At 35.7% G+C, this 14,342-nt stretch overlaps 3 protein-coding genes across 6 annotated transcripts; all 3 read left to right on the forward strand.

Annotated features, from left to right (window-relative positions):
• Positions 1–779: 779 nt before the first annotated feature.
• Positions 780–4,672, forward strand: LOC129453945 (uncharacterized). 3 transcript variants are annotated; one of them, XM_055218357.2, is made up of 2 exons: positions 780–1,136; positions 1,397–4,672. In XM_055218357.2, the coding sequence occupies exons 1-2, from the start codon at positions 866–868 to the stop codon at positions 2,923–2,925; spliced, it is 1,800 nt and encodes a 599-aa protein (XP_055074332.2). In that variant the 5' UTR covers positions 780–865; the 3' UTR covers positions 2,926–4,672. The 3 variants fall into 3 exon arrangements, with proteins under 3 accessions (XP_055074332.2, XP_055074333.2, XP_073717763.1); XM_055218358.2 differs by having other exon boundaries at positions 780–1,115; XM_073861662.1 differs by having other exon boundaries at positions 983–1,115; positions 1,239–4,672.
• Positions 4,673–5,541: 869 nt separating this feature from the next.
• Positions 5,542–10,451, forward strand: LOC129453948 (uncharacterized). The gene is made up of 3 exons (XM_073861668.1): positions 5,542–5,696; positions 6,350–6,889; positions 8,206–10,451. The coding sequence occupies exons 1-3, from the start codon at positions 5,663–5,665 to the stop codon at positions 9,219–9,221; spliced, it is 1,590 nt and encodes a 529-aa protein (XP_073717769.1). The 5' UTR covers positions 5,542–5,662; the 3' UTR covers positions 9,222–10,451.
• A 203-nt stretch (positions 10,452–10,654) lies between these two features.
• LOC129453954 (uncharacterized) lies at positions 10,655–14,178 on the forward strand. Of its 2 annotated transcripts, none has more exons than XM_055218369.2 (3): positions 10,655–11,619; positions 11,803–11,976; positions 12,834–14,178. In XM_055218369.2, the coding sequence occupies exons 2-3, from the start codon at positions 11,865–11,867 to the stop codon at positions 13,871–13,873; spliced, it is 1,152 nt and encodes a 383-aa protein (XP_055074344.2). In that variant the 5' UTR covers positions 10,655–11,619; positions 11,803–11,864; the 3' UTR covers positions 13,874–14,178. The 2 variants fall into 2 exon arrangements, with proteins under 2 accessions (XP_055074344.2, XP_055074343.2); XM_055218368.2 differs by having other exon boundaries at positions 10,656–11,619; positions 11,703–11,976.
• The last annotated feature ends 164 nt before the right edge of the window (positions 14,179–14,342 follow it).

Below are 14,342 nucleotides of genomic sequence, written 5' to 3' on the forward strand. Positions count from 1 at the left end.
ATTATTTGTTGTTTTAACTTAGCAAAGCAAGTTCAAAAGGAGATAAAAATATTTAGGCCTAGTTAATAATATTTATGTATTTTAATTGCATATAAAATTTCCATCTATTAGGATTACATACTTAATAAATAATAAACATTATGTGATACATATTTGTCTGTTATAAAACCGGTACGATTTACAGAGTGCTTAAATTCATAAGAAACACTCCCAGTTTGACTTTAATTCTGTCAGATATGATCTTGATGCTTTATAGAAAATGTTTGTTTTTTAAGTTGAATTTTTTTATAGTGTGTGTATGTGTACACAGTTCTTTAAAAATGTTACGGTGGATGAAAACCAAAGTCATGGACACATCTTACTATTTCTTAATTTTTATTATAAATATTCTGCTCCATTTGAGAATATCTAGGGTAGTAAAACATTCAGTTATTGTCTTCATTGTTTTTATTGTACAACATATAATGCACTGAAGAGACATATAGGGACGCTTTATGGTAATGACATTTTCAGAAGGAAAAATAATTAAATAAAAAAAGTATTAAAAACCAGAACAGATGTTTTCCTGTTTTTTCTTTATATTTCATATTTTTGCAAAGTAACAAACACATGCTAGTGTTTTGTACCGGTTACTGACCATATTCACAAAGTCACACAGAGACATTGAAAGTCATCATTGTGAGAGCTTTTACGACAGCATAAGAAACATCATCCTTTCTTGTGTAATGAATGAAGTGAGTGTTGAGTGTCTTCTCTCTCCAGCACAGCAGGAGGCGCTCTGCAGCTCTTTAGTCCGCCGATAAACCCACTAAAGAAAAAGCTCGCGTGTGACGTGTTTGTGTATCCTCCTTTTATTTTAGTGTTGATGATGAGAGATGAGATGGATGTGATTTTCTGTAAATCAGAAGAAACTGATGAGGGTTTACAGGATGATGAATCTACTGATCAAACCTCCACAGAGTCTCTGAATTCTGTCTGTAACGCTGGAGAACAGCAGCAGATCCTGCAGAACAAACTCAACATGTGTTCAGTCAAACTGGAGGACTGCTCAAACATCATAATGAAGATCAAAAGTGAACCCACAGAAGATGAATATGTAGACAATCATAATAATGGTAATGATTTTATTCTGTCAGGTGTGTATACATTGTTATTTGATTTTTGTTTGATTATTTGATTCATGTACTTTACTGTTTCATTTTTTCAATATATCCGGACTCCCGTCATCACATCCTCAGGAGTTTCTTCTTCTTAGGCTGAACTTGCAAGTCCGAACTACAAAAGGATGCAAGTCTTAGCATTCTTGGTGTTGAGAAATGGCAACATAATCTCAACTCATCCTTCTTTATGTAGATAAAAGTGAAAAGAGAATTTGACTGTTTCATATTTCTTTCAGATGTGAAGAGTGAACCATGTTTGGATAAAGAAATAACATCCTCAACATCAAAAAAGCGACTGATGGCACAAACTCTTTCCTGCATCACTTGTGAAAAGACATTCAGCTCACAGAGACATTTAGAGAGACATGAGAGAAAACACACAGAACAGAAACTCTTCACCAGATCTGAGATCAGCTTTACTACCTTACAAGAGAAGAAACTTCATTCAGACGAGCACACAGACAAGAAGAAGAAGCAGTTTCCCTGTCAGCAGTGTGAGAAGGTTTATGTCTCTTCTTCTAATCTGAACGTTCACATGAGGACACACAGTGGTGAAAAACCTTTCAACTGCACTGAATGTGGCAAATGTTTCAGCAACAAAGGATATCTTGTTGTTCATGAGAGAATTCACACAGGAGAAAAACCATACAAGTGTCCTCACTGTGAGAAGAGATTCAGACAAAAAGGCGATCTGAAGAGACACATGCGTTTACACACCAAAGAGAGACCGTATCAATGCAGTCAATGTGACAAAAAATGTAGGGATTCAAGTTCATTAAAATCACACCAGAATATTCACTCTGAAGAGAAACCCTGTCAATGTTCACACTGTGATAATGTTCAGTGTTCACACTGTCTTCAATCCAGTCTTATAGCTCATGAGAGACTTCACACTGGAGAGAAACTTTACATCTGTAGCGTCTGTGGGAAGAGTTTTAAACAACATGCCAATTTAGTGTCACACCAGAGAACTCATACGGGTGAAAGACCTTACAAATGCTCTCAGTGTGAGAAAACGTTTGCTCGATCAAATGTCCTGAAAACCCATCAGAGGGTTCACACCGGAGAAAAACCTTACCACTGTAATGTTTGTGAAAAGAGTTTTAGACAACGTGACAATTTAGTAAGGCACCAGCAAATTCATACAGGTGAAAGACCTTACAAATGCTCTCAGTGTGAGAAGACGTTTGCTCAGTCAAATAACTTAAAAGCCCACGAGAGAGTTCACACTGGAGAGAAACCTTACGTCTGCTCTCAGTGTGGAAAGAGCTTCTTTGATCCATCTCATTTGAGAATTCATCTGAGAGTTCACACTGGAGAGAAACCTCATCACTGTAATGTTTGTGGGAAAAGTTTTAATCAACATGCCAATTTAGTGACACACCAGAGAACTCATACAGGTGAAAGACCTTACAAATGCTCTCATTGTGAGAAGACGTTTGCTCAGTCAAATAACTTAAAAGCCCACGAGAGAGTTCACACTGGAGAGAAACCTTACGTCTGCTCTCAGTGTGGAAAGTGCTTCACTGATTCACATTCTATCAAAGTTCATCTGCGAGTTCACACCGGAGAGAAACCTTACATCTGTAATGTCTGTGAGAAGAGTTTTAGTCAACAGTCCAACTTTCTAATGCACCAGAGAACTCATACAGGTGAAAGACTTCATAAATGTTCTCAATGTGAGAAGACGTTTGCTCGATCAGATGCCCTGAAGACCCATCAGAGAGTTCATACTGGAGAGAAATCTCGAGATTTGCTCATTTAAGAAGTTTGCATTGTCATCAGAAGAACAAACTACACTGAAATCATCATAGCGTCTCAATCTGTAAAAGTCAGTCAAACCCACAGTGCTTCATTTAGTTTTCATCTGGTTAAGTGTTGACGTTTGTTTGAAGCCAGTGATTTCTGATGATATTTCAGTCTTCTTTAGGAGATCAAAGGTTTTGACTTAGATTCCCCACGAACATACACATGTGCATCTCAAAAAATTAGAATATCATGTAAAGTACTTTATCTGTTCTAATTTAAAGGTGCCATAAAATAAAAAAAACTATTTTTTGAGGCATAGATGAATAATAAGTGTTATATTCATCGTGAGCCTCAAACGTGTTTGTTTCCTCATTTCTATGTAAACCTCATGCAAGCAAAAGGCCAATCTCAACGTAACACCAGCTGTGATGTCACAGTCTAGCCCGCACAGAGTCTGTGAGGTGCCCGCCAAAGCACATTCTATTAATAGTCTCAACTGTAATATTTATTGATTACATATTTTTTATATTAGCTTGGCTTGGTTTACGTATGTTACAATTTTAAACAATACTAAAACATATAAACAAGTTAAATAAAATAAAATAAACAAGTAAAACAAAAAAGTTTTAAGTAGACTATATCAAAAAGTAGCCCTCCAGATTGTTTTATCCATTGTGGTAGCCCTTGCTCATAAAAAGGTTGGAGACCCCTGTTCTAGATGTACGCCCCAACATTAAGTACAATGTTGTTAAAATGCTAAAACAAAGTTGAGACAGCTAAAATAGCGCTATATGCTAGTTAACGCTATATGCTAACATTTAGGCTTAAGTAAATCTCTTTTCTTGGACTACAACAAATATTGGGATTGATGATGTGGAGAAGACCGACATTATCATAATTCTTCCAGCTTCTGACTCACAGCCTGTAAGTTAACTCCTGTAAGCATTGCATTGTGAGCGAATCTTTCAAACATGGAAATGAGCGTCAGAGGTATTCAGACCAATCACAACTAAGCTGACCAATCAGGGACCCAGCGCTTTTCAAATCTATGAGTTTTGTACAAAATCTGTGTGTTTCAGGAAAAGACAGAAATCTGGAGCTACAGAAATGTTCAGTATGTGGACAATAATGTGTTTTTTGAACCATAAACCACACAAACACATTGCATTATACCAAATACACAAAACAACATTGTTTTTAGCAGTGAAATAGGTGCTCTTTAATGACTTTTAAACTATGTTCAATTATCCACTAAATACTTTGTTAGGGCTCCTTTTGCATGAATTACTGCTTCAATATGGCGTGGCATGAAGATGATAAGCCTGCATGTGGCACTAATGAGGGATTCTCCCAAGTTGCTTTGATAATACACTAAAAGTACAACAACAGCATGCATAGTAGTAGTACTGTCTTAATATAGTACTATAATAGTGACAATACGGTTTGTTTCTATTTAAAACAGTTTCAGTCCTTGATTCAGATTGGTCAATAGTTGTACTTTACTTGATTTGTGTTGTGCCTAATATGATAAAGCAGCTTCTTGTACTCAACTGTTTACTTAAATATTGCTGTTTTACACATTTGCTGGATGCCTCTCTCATCGAAGGGGTCCTTCCCCTCCAAAAAAACGTTGAAGACCGCTAGTTTTACTAAACATTATTCTATTCTACATTATTTTTCTTAATATTGTTTAATCTTATGTTGGAGCTGTGTTGTCTTTTAATGTTGATACGAGTCTATAATGGTCTCCATTTCAAGGTTTTCATAAACGTTACAAATAAAATTATATAAAATAAATTTCCACTGTGTCTGGAATTGTAACACTTATTAAATCTGCTTTTATTCAGACAAGGTTAGTCAGACCATTGGGAATGCAACAAAGATTATTCAATAAACCATCTTTATTTTATTTAACATAACCACAAGACCGATACAGAAATGAAGGGAATGAATGTGAAGTATTAACCATCACAACAGAGTTGATATTTGAGTACAGATTTAATGATGGAGAGAGAGAGATTTAATGAAACTGGACTCTTAATTGGAACGTATCCACCCATTTTCCCTCCTTAAACCTAAAACCTTAAAAATCATCATTGTGAGAGCTTTTACGACAGCATAGAGGGGTTGCAAGTTTACAAACATTGCAGGGTGCGCGCGCATCCAGGGGGCAGAAAGCCCGATTGGTGAGCTGATCCGCTACTGCAACAACCTTAATTATTGAAGCGTTCTTTATTGTTTGTATATAAATAAGACTTGATTTTAGTTGGATCTGTTTTTCTGTCTTTATTTTTGCAGTTTTACTGTGATACATGTATGAATTATAATGTTATAATTTTAATGCTAGTAACGTAGTAGTCGCATCTACTGGTATGTTAACATCAGGCACCCAGCACTGACTCTGTTGGTACTATTTTCCACGCAAAAATTCCTTGGCATTTTGACTTACAGACACCGCTACTAGCATACAACACAATGTACGTCTCTTCTTTCTGCCCCTCGGTTGCGCGCGCAACCAGTTAGTGACGTCGCCGTGCAACCCGTCTATAAGAAACATCAATGTTTTGTGTAATGAATGAAGCGTTGAGTGTCTTCTCTCTCCAGTACAGCAGGAGGCGCTGCAGCTCTTTACTCCGCCGATAAACCCACTAAAGAAAGAAAGAAAGAGCTCACGTGTGATGTGTTTGTGTATCATCAGTGTTTTTCTCTCTTGAGTGTTTTATTGAGTTTTGTCTCTGTGTATTTTAGTGTTAATGATGAGAGACGTGATGTGCTGTAAATCAGTAGGTAGTGATGGGAGATACGAAGCTTTTCGAAGCTTCGAATCAATTAAACCAATTGCTTTGAAAATTGATTCAGTTTTTCGAAGCAGTTCGAAACACCACACACGCTGGCGACCCCTGCTGGTCAAAATAGTGTAAAGCAGATATGGCCAAACATTTTACACTTTTTTTTTACAAAATAATAGCAAGATTTTTATTAAAATATGTTTAAAAAAATTATTTAACTTAATTTAGACATAGTTAAAAGTGTATTATGTGTTTTTAGTTTTATTTAGGGCAAGCAAATGATTAAAACTAACTACCCTTTTTATTATGCACATTTTTGTCATTAAATCTGTCTATAAACAATAAATAGACAAAATGGCAGTGTTATTAGTCAGAAGGATAAATGTTTTATGAACTTTAATAATAAAACTGGCCCGAGTTCACCGAAACATATTAGACACTGGTCATGTGATCAACTCCCCCTAGTGGTGAATCGTCGGATTTTCGAAACGTTTCGAAACAGTTATGACGTAATGAAGCCTCGTTTGCTAAAATCACGTGACTTGGGCCAGTTTGAAACAAGCTCCGAACCACTGATTCGAAACAAAAGATTCGTAAATGTTTCGAAGCCTCATGAAGCAGTGCTTCGAAAAGGACCATCACTATCAGTAGGAACTGATCTGTCCATGCTGGATATTGATGATTTCATGACAGAAATCTCTCAGCTGAAGAAAGAGGTGGCGTTACTGGAGATAAAGCTGAGGTTAAGAGGAGATGAAGGACTGAAGAGAGAGGTTTGTACAGCTTGTGGGAGCTCCAGTGAATGTCTGGATTCAGTGTTGATGATCAGAGATCAGAGCCGCACATCACAACCACAGCTGGACTCTGAAGAGAAATCCAGACACAGACAGGACTCCGAGCTCAGTCTGACTTTACTCTGTTATACTGAATCAAATCCCACAGACACTCATACAGTGTGTGACAGTAATCAGGATGATGAATCTACTGATCAAACCTCCACAGAGTCTCTGGATTCTGTTTGTAACGCTGGAGAACAGCAGCAGATCCTGCAGAACAAACTCAACATGTGTTCAGTCAAACTCATCGACTGTAGGAACCTGATGATGAAGATGAGAAGAGAAACCACAGCAGAAGATGATCACACTGAGGAAGAAGACGACTATGATGATGACGATGATTTTATACCCACATGTATGTTGTCTCCTGGTGTTTTTTTCACAATATGTAAAGGTGCAGTACGAGAACCTCAAACACGATTTCCTCTTCCTAAACCTCGTGCATGCAAAAGATCGCTGGAAAACAGACCAATCACAACATAACACCAACTGTGACGTTACAGTCCAGATGTAAACCCCAACATTAAATTACACATTCAATTAATTACAGTGTTGTTACAATGATAAAAACAAAGTTGTGACTGCTGAGTTAGCGCTATATGCTAGTTAAAGCTATATGCTAGTTAGCACTATATCCTCGCGTTTAGGCTGAAGTTCTTCTATTGACGTTACAGTTACGTTTTTGCAGGTCCATACTGAAAAAAAAACACAAACTTATCACTCAGAAACGTCCATTAACAATCTCCAAACAACTGATTATTCCTCAAAATCTGATACAGACTCAAACGTAAGATCTGTTTATACACACACACACACAGAGCTACTGAAGGAGAAACAGCCAATCAGAGCAGAGCTCAACATTATTATTCATGACCCTTTCAAATAAGGTAATAATAGACCATTTCATTATAAAGACAAATCCTAGGGCTGTAAATGGACATGAAAAACATTTTTGCACTTAATAAAGCCACAAACTTTTCTTCTTCCAGGGACAGGTTGTAAAAAGTGTAAATATGAGGTGGGCCAAAATTACCCATATTTTTACCTTTTATTTATTTTTTACTTTGACCTATTTTATATATATTTTATAGATATTTTATATATATATATATATTACTTGAAAAACTATACTGTTCCCTGTTTGTTCATGTTAGTTAATCCATTAACTAATGTTTACTTATAACAAACTTATTGTGAAGTGTTACCAATATGTTTATAGGCTAGTTTTTAAGAATGATATGCTTTTAATGCATTTAAAAAATAATAATAATATAATGTATTAAAAATAAAATAATAAAATTAAAGCTTTACATTTTACTTAGCGTCAAATGTTTCTTTTTATTCACTGTTTTTTTCAGTGTTGATCATTACAGCAATTACAGATGTGACTGTTGAGTTCATGAGTTTTTCAGTAATGTGTGTAAAGGAGCAAAATATATTTTTATAAATGCTTCTCTTTTTGTTTGTGTAGTCTATAAAAATATGGCGTTGATGTTTAAATGACTTTAATAATTCTGATTACATTATGAAGGGTATCTGTGCACACTGTGCTCCCTTGAAATTATTTAGTGCATGACGCCCCTGGGTAAAATCATGCTAAATTTACTGTTTTTGCATTTGGTGGAAATGTAAGTCATAATGGATTTTTAATGTTGTTTGTTTTTCTTTTAGATGTGATGAGTGAACCAGGTTCGGATGAAGAAAAAACCTCTTCAACATCAAACGAGCGTCGGGCAGCACAAAGTCTTTCCTGCATCACTTGTGGAAAGACATTCAGTTCACAGAGACATTTAGAGAGACATGAGAGAAAACACACAGAACAGAAACTCTTCACCTGCAGGAGATGTAAGATCAGCTTTACTACCTTACAAGAGAAGAAACTTCATTCAGAAGAGCACAAAGAGAAGAAGCAGTTTCACTGTCAGCAGTGTGGGAAGAATTTTGACTTCTTATCTCATCTGAACGTTCACATGAGGAGACACAGTGCTGAAAAGCCTTTCCACTGCAGGGAATGTGACAAATATTTCAGCACCAAAGGAAATCTTGTTCTTCACATGAGAATTCACACAGGAGAAAAACCGTACGAGTGTCCTCACTGTAAGAAGAGATTCAGAATAGAATCAGGTTGGAAGAAGCACATGCGTTTACACACCAATGAGAGACCGTATCAGTGCAGTGAATGCGGAAAAACATTTAAGCATCCGTGTAGTCTCGTATCACACCAAAAGACACACACTGAGGAGAAACTTTATCAATGTTCACACTGTGATAAACGTTTTAGTCATAAATCACACATGAAAGTCCACGAGAGAAGTCACACCGGAGAAAAACCTTACGTCTGCTCTCACTGTGGAAAAAGATTTTCAGATCCGTCTCATTTCAGAGTTCATAAGAGAATTCACACTGGAGAGAAACCTTATCACTGTAGTGTCTGTGGGAAGAGTTTTAATCGACATCACATTTTACTGTCACATCAGAAAACTCATACAGGTGAAAGACTTTACAAATGCTCTCAGTGCGAGAAGACGTTCACTCGACCAGATGTCCTGAGAACCCATCAGAGAGTTCACACCGGAGAGAAACCTTACGTCTGCTCCATCTGTGGAGAAAGATTCACTTATTTGGGAGGTTTTTATACTCACAAGAAGAAACATACTGAAGGACAAAGTACACTTGAATCATCATAGCTTTCTGTTTATTTAGAAGTTTCATGCTGATTGGAAGCCAAAAACAATGGGTCTCATTCACTAAGCAAGCATATGTACAAATTTGTGCGTGACGAACATATCATGATTAAACCAAAACGTTTGTATCAAAATGTATTTTTAATGCATGAAAAAAAAAACATAAGCTATAATAAAAATACAAAGCTATAATTATATAATATGTTTATGTATAAAATTCACATTTTTATATTTTATACAACATTTCTTTCTGGTTCACGAATCTGATTCAAATCTTATTTGTTTCAAAGGCTTGTTAAAGAGAGCTTGGGACTTAAACGTCCTAAATTTGACCTCACGATCATTTCTCAAAACAAGTGCGTATGTGTGATTCATAAAACAAACGTATGCACAGAACACCGATATGAAATCTATTTCGCAAAGTATCTTAAAATTGTGCACAGCTAAATAGCTTCAAATCTCTGCATTTAAACCTAATTAATGTCATTATCATATAAAATGCTGCAGGTTTTTGGAAAATAATGCAATCGGACAAGCAAAGGTGCGTAAGTCTACTCACACTTACGTGGTGCTAAACACTTTTACACATCAAATAAATACAGATAAATATAAATATGGACTTTGCTGTGGATCTTTGCGTACGCACACTTTACCATCAAATCTGTGTGTATGCACGCTTTATAAATGAGGATAGTGATATCTTTGATAGTCCAGGTGCTGTATCGTGGGCTTTATCTTCACCATAAAAAGGACATTTAGTATCAGCTAACCACTCCTTAGCTATTAGCAAGACAGTTGAATAATTGTCTATAATTTTGTAGTTTAACATTTAATTATAAAATATCATTTACTGTTGTCGCACCAAAGGACAACATGTCTAACATTTTTGTGCTTTCAAAAAGTGAAATATTGGAAAAAATCTGAGATGAAAAATGCCATGTGCACACAGTGTAACATGGTGACTGAATATAAATGGTTTTCTTTAACTAATTAAAGTTGTGAAATTGCCAGAAATCAGATATGGTGTGAAACCGGACAACATGGATTTCAGTGAGAAAATTTAGTTCCTATGTTTTCAGAAATAATATGGATGAAAAATATACTTTTTTACTATAAATCAAAGGTGTAAAGTAATTTTGCTCACTGCTCAAGTACTCAACTACGACATCAAAAGTGTTTTTTCTTTGCCAAACTTTTATTTTACTACATTTTTATGCATAAAATCATACTTTTCACCCCACTACATTTCATAAGTACAAGTTTTTTTTACCCTTAATACTTAAAATAAAATATTAATAATAAATAAATAAAATAATAAGATTATAAATAAATAAATAAAAAATGTTGTGCCTTCTTATTAATATCCAAGTAAAACTTTGTTACTTTTACTCATGATTATATATATTTAATGTTATTAGGTATTAAATTAAATTTAATATAAAATGTACTGGATTTAAAAGGATGGTATTATGCTTTAGAATGTAGAAGAAAAAAACACTGCAGATACTTGAAAACTGTACTTTCTTTACAGTAACTGTATTCAGTACTTACCACTAATAAACATGTCATTTTTTAGTATAGGTGTTATGACCCCGGGGTTTGTTAAGGAGTATGGAGGGGTGTAACAATGAAATGATGATGATGTGTCTTTTTAACGGTTAGTGTGTGGCAGCCAAGTATGGTTCAAAAACTGTAATTTATTATTTACAAATGATGGTGGATATATTTTCCTATATATTCATTTTCCTGTCATTCCTGAGGTAGGGTCTTTTAAACCATCAGTATAAACTTGAATACTTTCATAATATAATATCTTATTTTTGTCTCCAAATTTATTACAACCTCTGGAAAACTCCAGGCCAATATCTCTTCCCATACAGGAGACAAATTATACTAAGTCTCAGCAATCTGAAATTTATCTGTTAAATAATTTATTTTCCACCATATTCCAAGTGATTACTTAAAACATCCATTACAATATGATTTTCCACAAAAGTCTTTATGCACTTCCAGTAAATTAACATAATTTTATGTCATCTCTGATATTTAAAGAGCTGCATAGGCCCACATTAAAGAGTTTTACGACAGAAGAATGAAGTGTTGATTGTCTCCAGTACAGCAGGTGGCGCTCTGCAGCTCTGCACTCCGCCGATAAACTCACGAAAGAAACCGAGCTCGAGCTCAAACATCAAACGCTTTGTGTGTTTATCAGATTGTTCAGATTTACTTTAATGTACTTGTTGATTTTAATTCGTGTAAATGTATATGTTTAATTGATGTGTTTGTGCTGGAATCTTTAAGCATCCACAGAGGAGAAATCAGAGTGTTTTTTTGTTTTGTTTTGTTTATTGCTGACATGTTAAGTCTAAGGTCAAGTGGAGATAAAGGACGGAAAAAAGAGGTTTGTAAACATACTTTACCTGAAACACTCTGTCTGTTTGATCATTTATTAATCATATAATCTTACTTTATTTGTTGTTTCAGGTTTGTTGTGAATCTTCCGCACAGGAACTCAGTCTGACTTTACTTTGTTATACTGAGTCAAAGCCCACAGATGATGAATCTACTGATCAAACCTCCACAGAGTCTCTGGATTCTGTCTGTAACGCTGGAGAACAGCAGCAGATCCTGCAGACCAAACTCAACATGTGTTCAGTTAAACTCATCGACTGTAGAAACCTCATGATGAAGATTAAAACTGAATCTACAGAAGATGAAGATCACACTGATGAAGATGATAATGATTTTATAACTTCAGGTTTGTTTGTTTTTACTATTGTTCCTATTCCTAAAACATATTTTGTTCTGAACTTTTTATGGCCCCCTTCATGATTTTTTATTTTTTGCATGTTTGTCACACTTTAATGTTTCAGATCATCAGACTAATTCAGATATTAATAAAAGATAACACAAATAAACACAACATGCAGTTTATAAATTAAGGTTTTTATTATGAAGGGAAAACAGAATCCAAACCCACATGACCCTGTGTGAAAAAGTGCTTGCCCCCTAAACCTAATAACTGGTTAGGCCACCCATAGCAGCAACATTGGAGTTTTTTTTTTTACACACGATCTGCCTTTTTAAGGTCATGCAACAGCATCTCAATATGATTGAGGTCAGGACTTTGACCAGGTCACTCCAAAGTCTTCATTTTGTTTTTCTTCAGCCATTTGAAGGTGGACTTGCTGCTGTGTTTTGGACCATTGTCCTGCTTCAGCTTGAGGTCACGAACAGATGGCACTTTTTCACACAGGGTCATGTGGGTTTTGGATTTTGTTTTCCCGTCATAATAAAAACCTTAATTTAAAAACTGCATGTTGTGTTTACTTGTGTTATCTTTGATTAATATCTAAATTTGTCTGATGATCTAAAACATTAAAGTATGACAAACATGCATTAATAACATGGGGTATAATGAACATATAACATCACTAATATAATACATTTTTGTCATTTTAAAATACTGCCCACGGCACTGGTGGTGATCTCGGATGAGGTTCTGTGGAGCTCTCAAAAATATTTGTCTCGACTGTCACATGCAGCTCTAGCAAAACTGACAGTGTGTGAATATAGATTGGTTTTAAATATTGAATGCTGTTATGTTTCTTTCAGATGATAAAAATAATTCCTGTTCTAAGGGAGAAATAACGTCTTCAACATCAAAAGAGCGTCGGACAGCACAAACTCTTTCCTGCATCACCTGTGAAAAGACATTCAGCTCACAGAGACATTTAGAGAGACATGAGAGAAAACACACAGAACAGAAACTCTTCACCAGATCTGAGATCAGCTTTACTACCTTACAAGAGAAGAAACTTCATTCAGAAGAGCACACAGACAAGAAGAAGAAGCAGCAATTTCAATGTGAGCAGTGTGGGAAGGTTTGTGTCTCTTCTTCTAGTCTGAACGTTCACAAGAGGACACACAGTGGTGAAAAACCTTTCAACTGCACTCAATGTGGCTATTACTTCAGCAACAAAGGAAATCTTGATGTTCATCAGAGAATTCACACAGGAGAAAAAACATACAAGTGTCCTCACTGTGAGAAGAGATTTATCCGCAAAACTCATCTGAGTAGACACATGCGTTCACACACCAATGAGAGACCGTATAAGTGCAGTGAATGTGGAAAAAGCTTCAGGGATTCAGGTTGTCTAAAGTCACACCAAAAAATACATTCTGATGAGAAACTCTATCAATGTTCACACTGCGATAAACGTTTTCGTCATCAATTTCAGCTAATACCCCATGAAAGAACTCACACTGGAGAGAAACCGTACCTCTGCTCTCACTGTGGAAAGAGCTTCTCTACTCCAAGTTCTATTAGTGTTCATCTAAGACTTCATACTGGAGAGAAACCTCATCAGTGTAATGTTTGTGGGAAGGGTTTCAGAAGACTTGACGTTTTTAGGAAACACCAGAGAACTCATACTGGAGAAAAGCATTACAAATGCTCTCAGTGTGATAAGATATTTGCTCGTTCAGATGTCCTGAAAATCCATGAAAGACTTCATACTGGAGAGAAACCTTACCAGTGCTCAATCTGTGGAGAAAGATTTGCTCAGTTAGGCAGTCTTAAACCTCACCAGAAGAAACATGCTAAAGAACAAACTACACTGGCATTGCACCTCAGTCTGGAAAAGACGGAGTAAGTGTTTACTGTCAGTAGAGGTCAATGCTACGTTGAGTTTTCAGGTGGATTGAGGTTTCATGATCCCTGGAAAATCAATGTTTCCAAAATGTGTTTAGTTGTGTTTGTGGCCTTTAACTACACCATGCTGGTTCAACAATGAAAGCAACAATCAGTCAGAACTGAAAGCACATAACGGCATGATTTTTCTGACGTGTTTTCTGCTATATATGCAATAATGTGACAAAGCTTTTATTTTAACTGATGTGATTTTTATTTTAACTGATGCGATTTTTATTTTAACTGATGTGATTTTTAATGTAATTGCATTAAAGCACACACTGATGTACACTGATGATTGATCTGTTAAGTACTTGAGAAAACAGGGCGTGTTTGAAAGATCTTGTTTGTGAATAAAGCTTTCTTAAAGATATACAGTGTGCAGTATTCATTGGTAAACATTACATCCTGAATACAGCCAAGACTAAAAT

Source organism: Misgurnus anguillicaudatus, chromosome 23, assembly GCF_027580225.2.
Source record: "Misgurnus anguillicaudatus chromosome 23, ASM2758022v2, whole genome shotgun sequence".
NCBI lineage: Eukaryota > Metazoa > Chordata > Actinopteri > Cypriniformes > Cobitidae > Misgurnus > Misgurnus anguillicaudatus.

Bases quoted from the DNA above. Each gene is read 5' to 3' on its own strand.
- LOC129453948 (XM_073861668.1), top strand. From the start codon at position 5,663: ATGATGAGAGACGTGATGTGCTGTAAATCAGTAG. The intron at 5,697-6,349 runs GTAGTGATGGGA...CACTATCAGTAG, and splicing joins GATGTGCTGTAAATCAGTAG to GAACTGATCTGTCCATGCTG. The intron at 6,890-8,205 runs GTATGTTGTCTC...TTTTTCTTTTAG, and splicing joins CGATGATTTTATACCCACAT to ATGTGATGAGTGAACCAGGT.
- LOC129453954 (XM_055218368.2), top strand. From the start codon at position 11,575: ATGTTAAGTCTAAGGTCAAGTGGAGATAAAGGACGGAAAAAAGAG. The intron at 11,620-11,702 runs GTTTGTAAACAT...TTGTTGTTTCAG, and splicing joins ATAAAGGACGGAAAAAAGAG to GTTTGTTGTGAATCTTCCGC. The intron at 11,977-12,833 runs GTTTGTTTGTTT...TGTTTCTTTCAG, and splicing joins TAATGATTTTATAACTTCAG to ATGATAAAAATAATTCCTGT.
- LOC129453945 (XM_055218357.2), top strand. From the start codon at position 866: ATGATGAGAGATGAGATGGATGTGATTTTCTGTAAATCAGAAGAAACT. The intron at 1,137-1,396 runs GTGTGTATACAT...TATTTCTTTCAG, and splicing joins TAATGATTTTATTCTGTCAG to ATGTGAAGAGTGAACCATGT.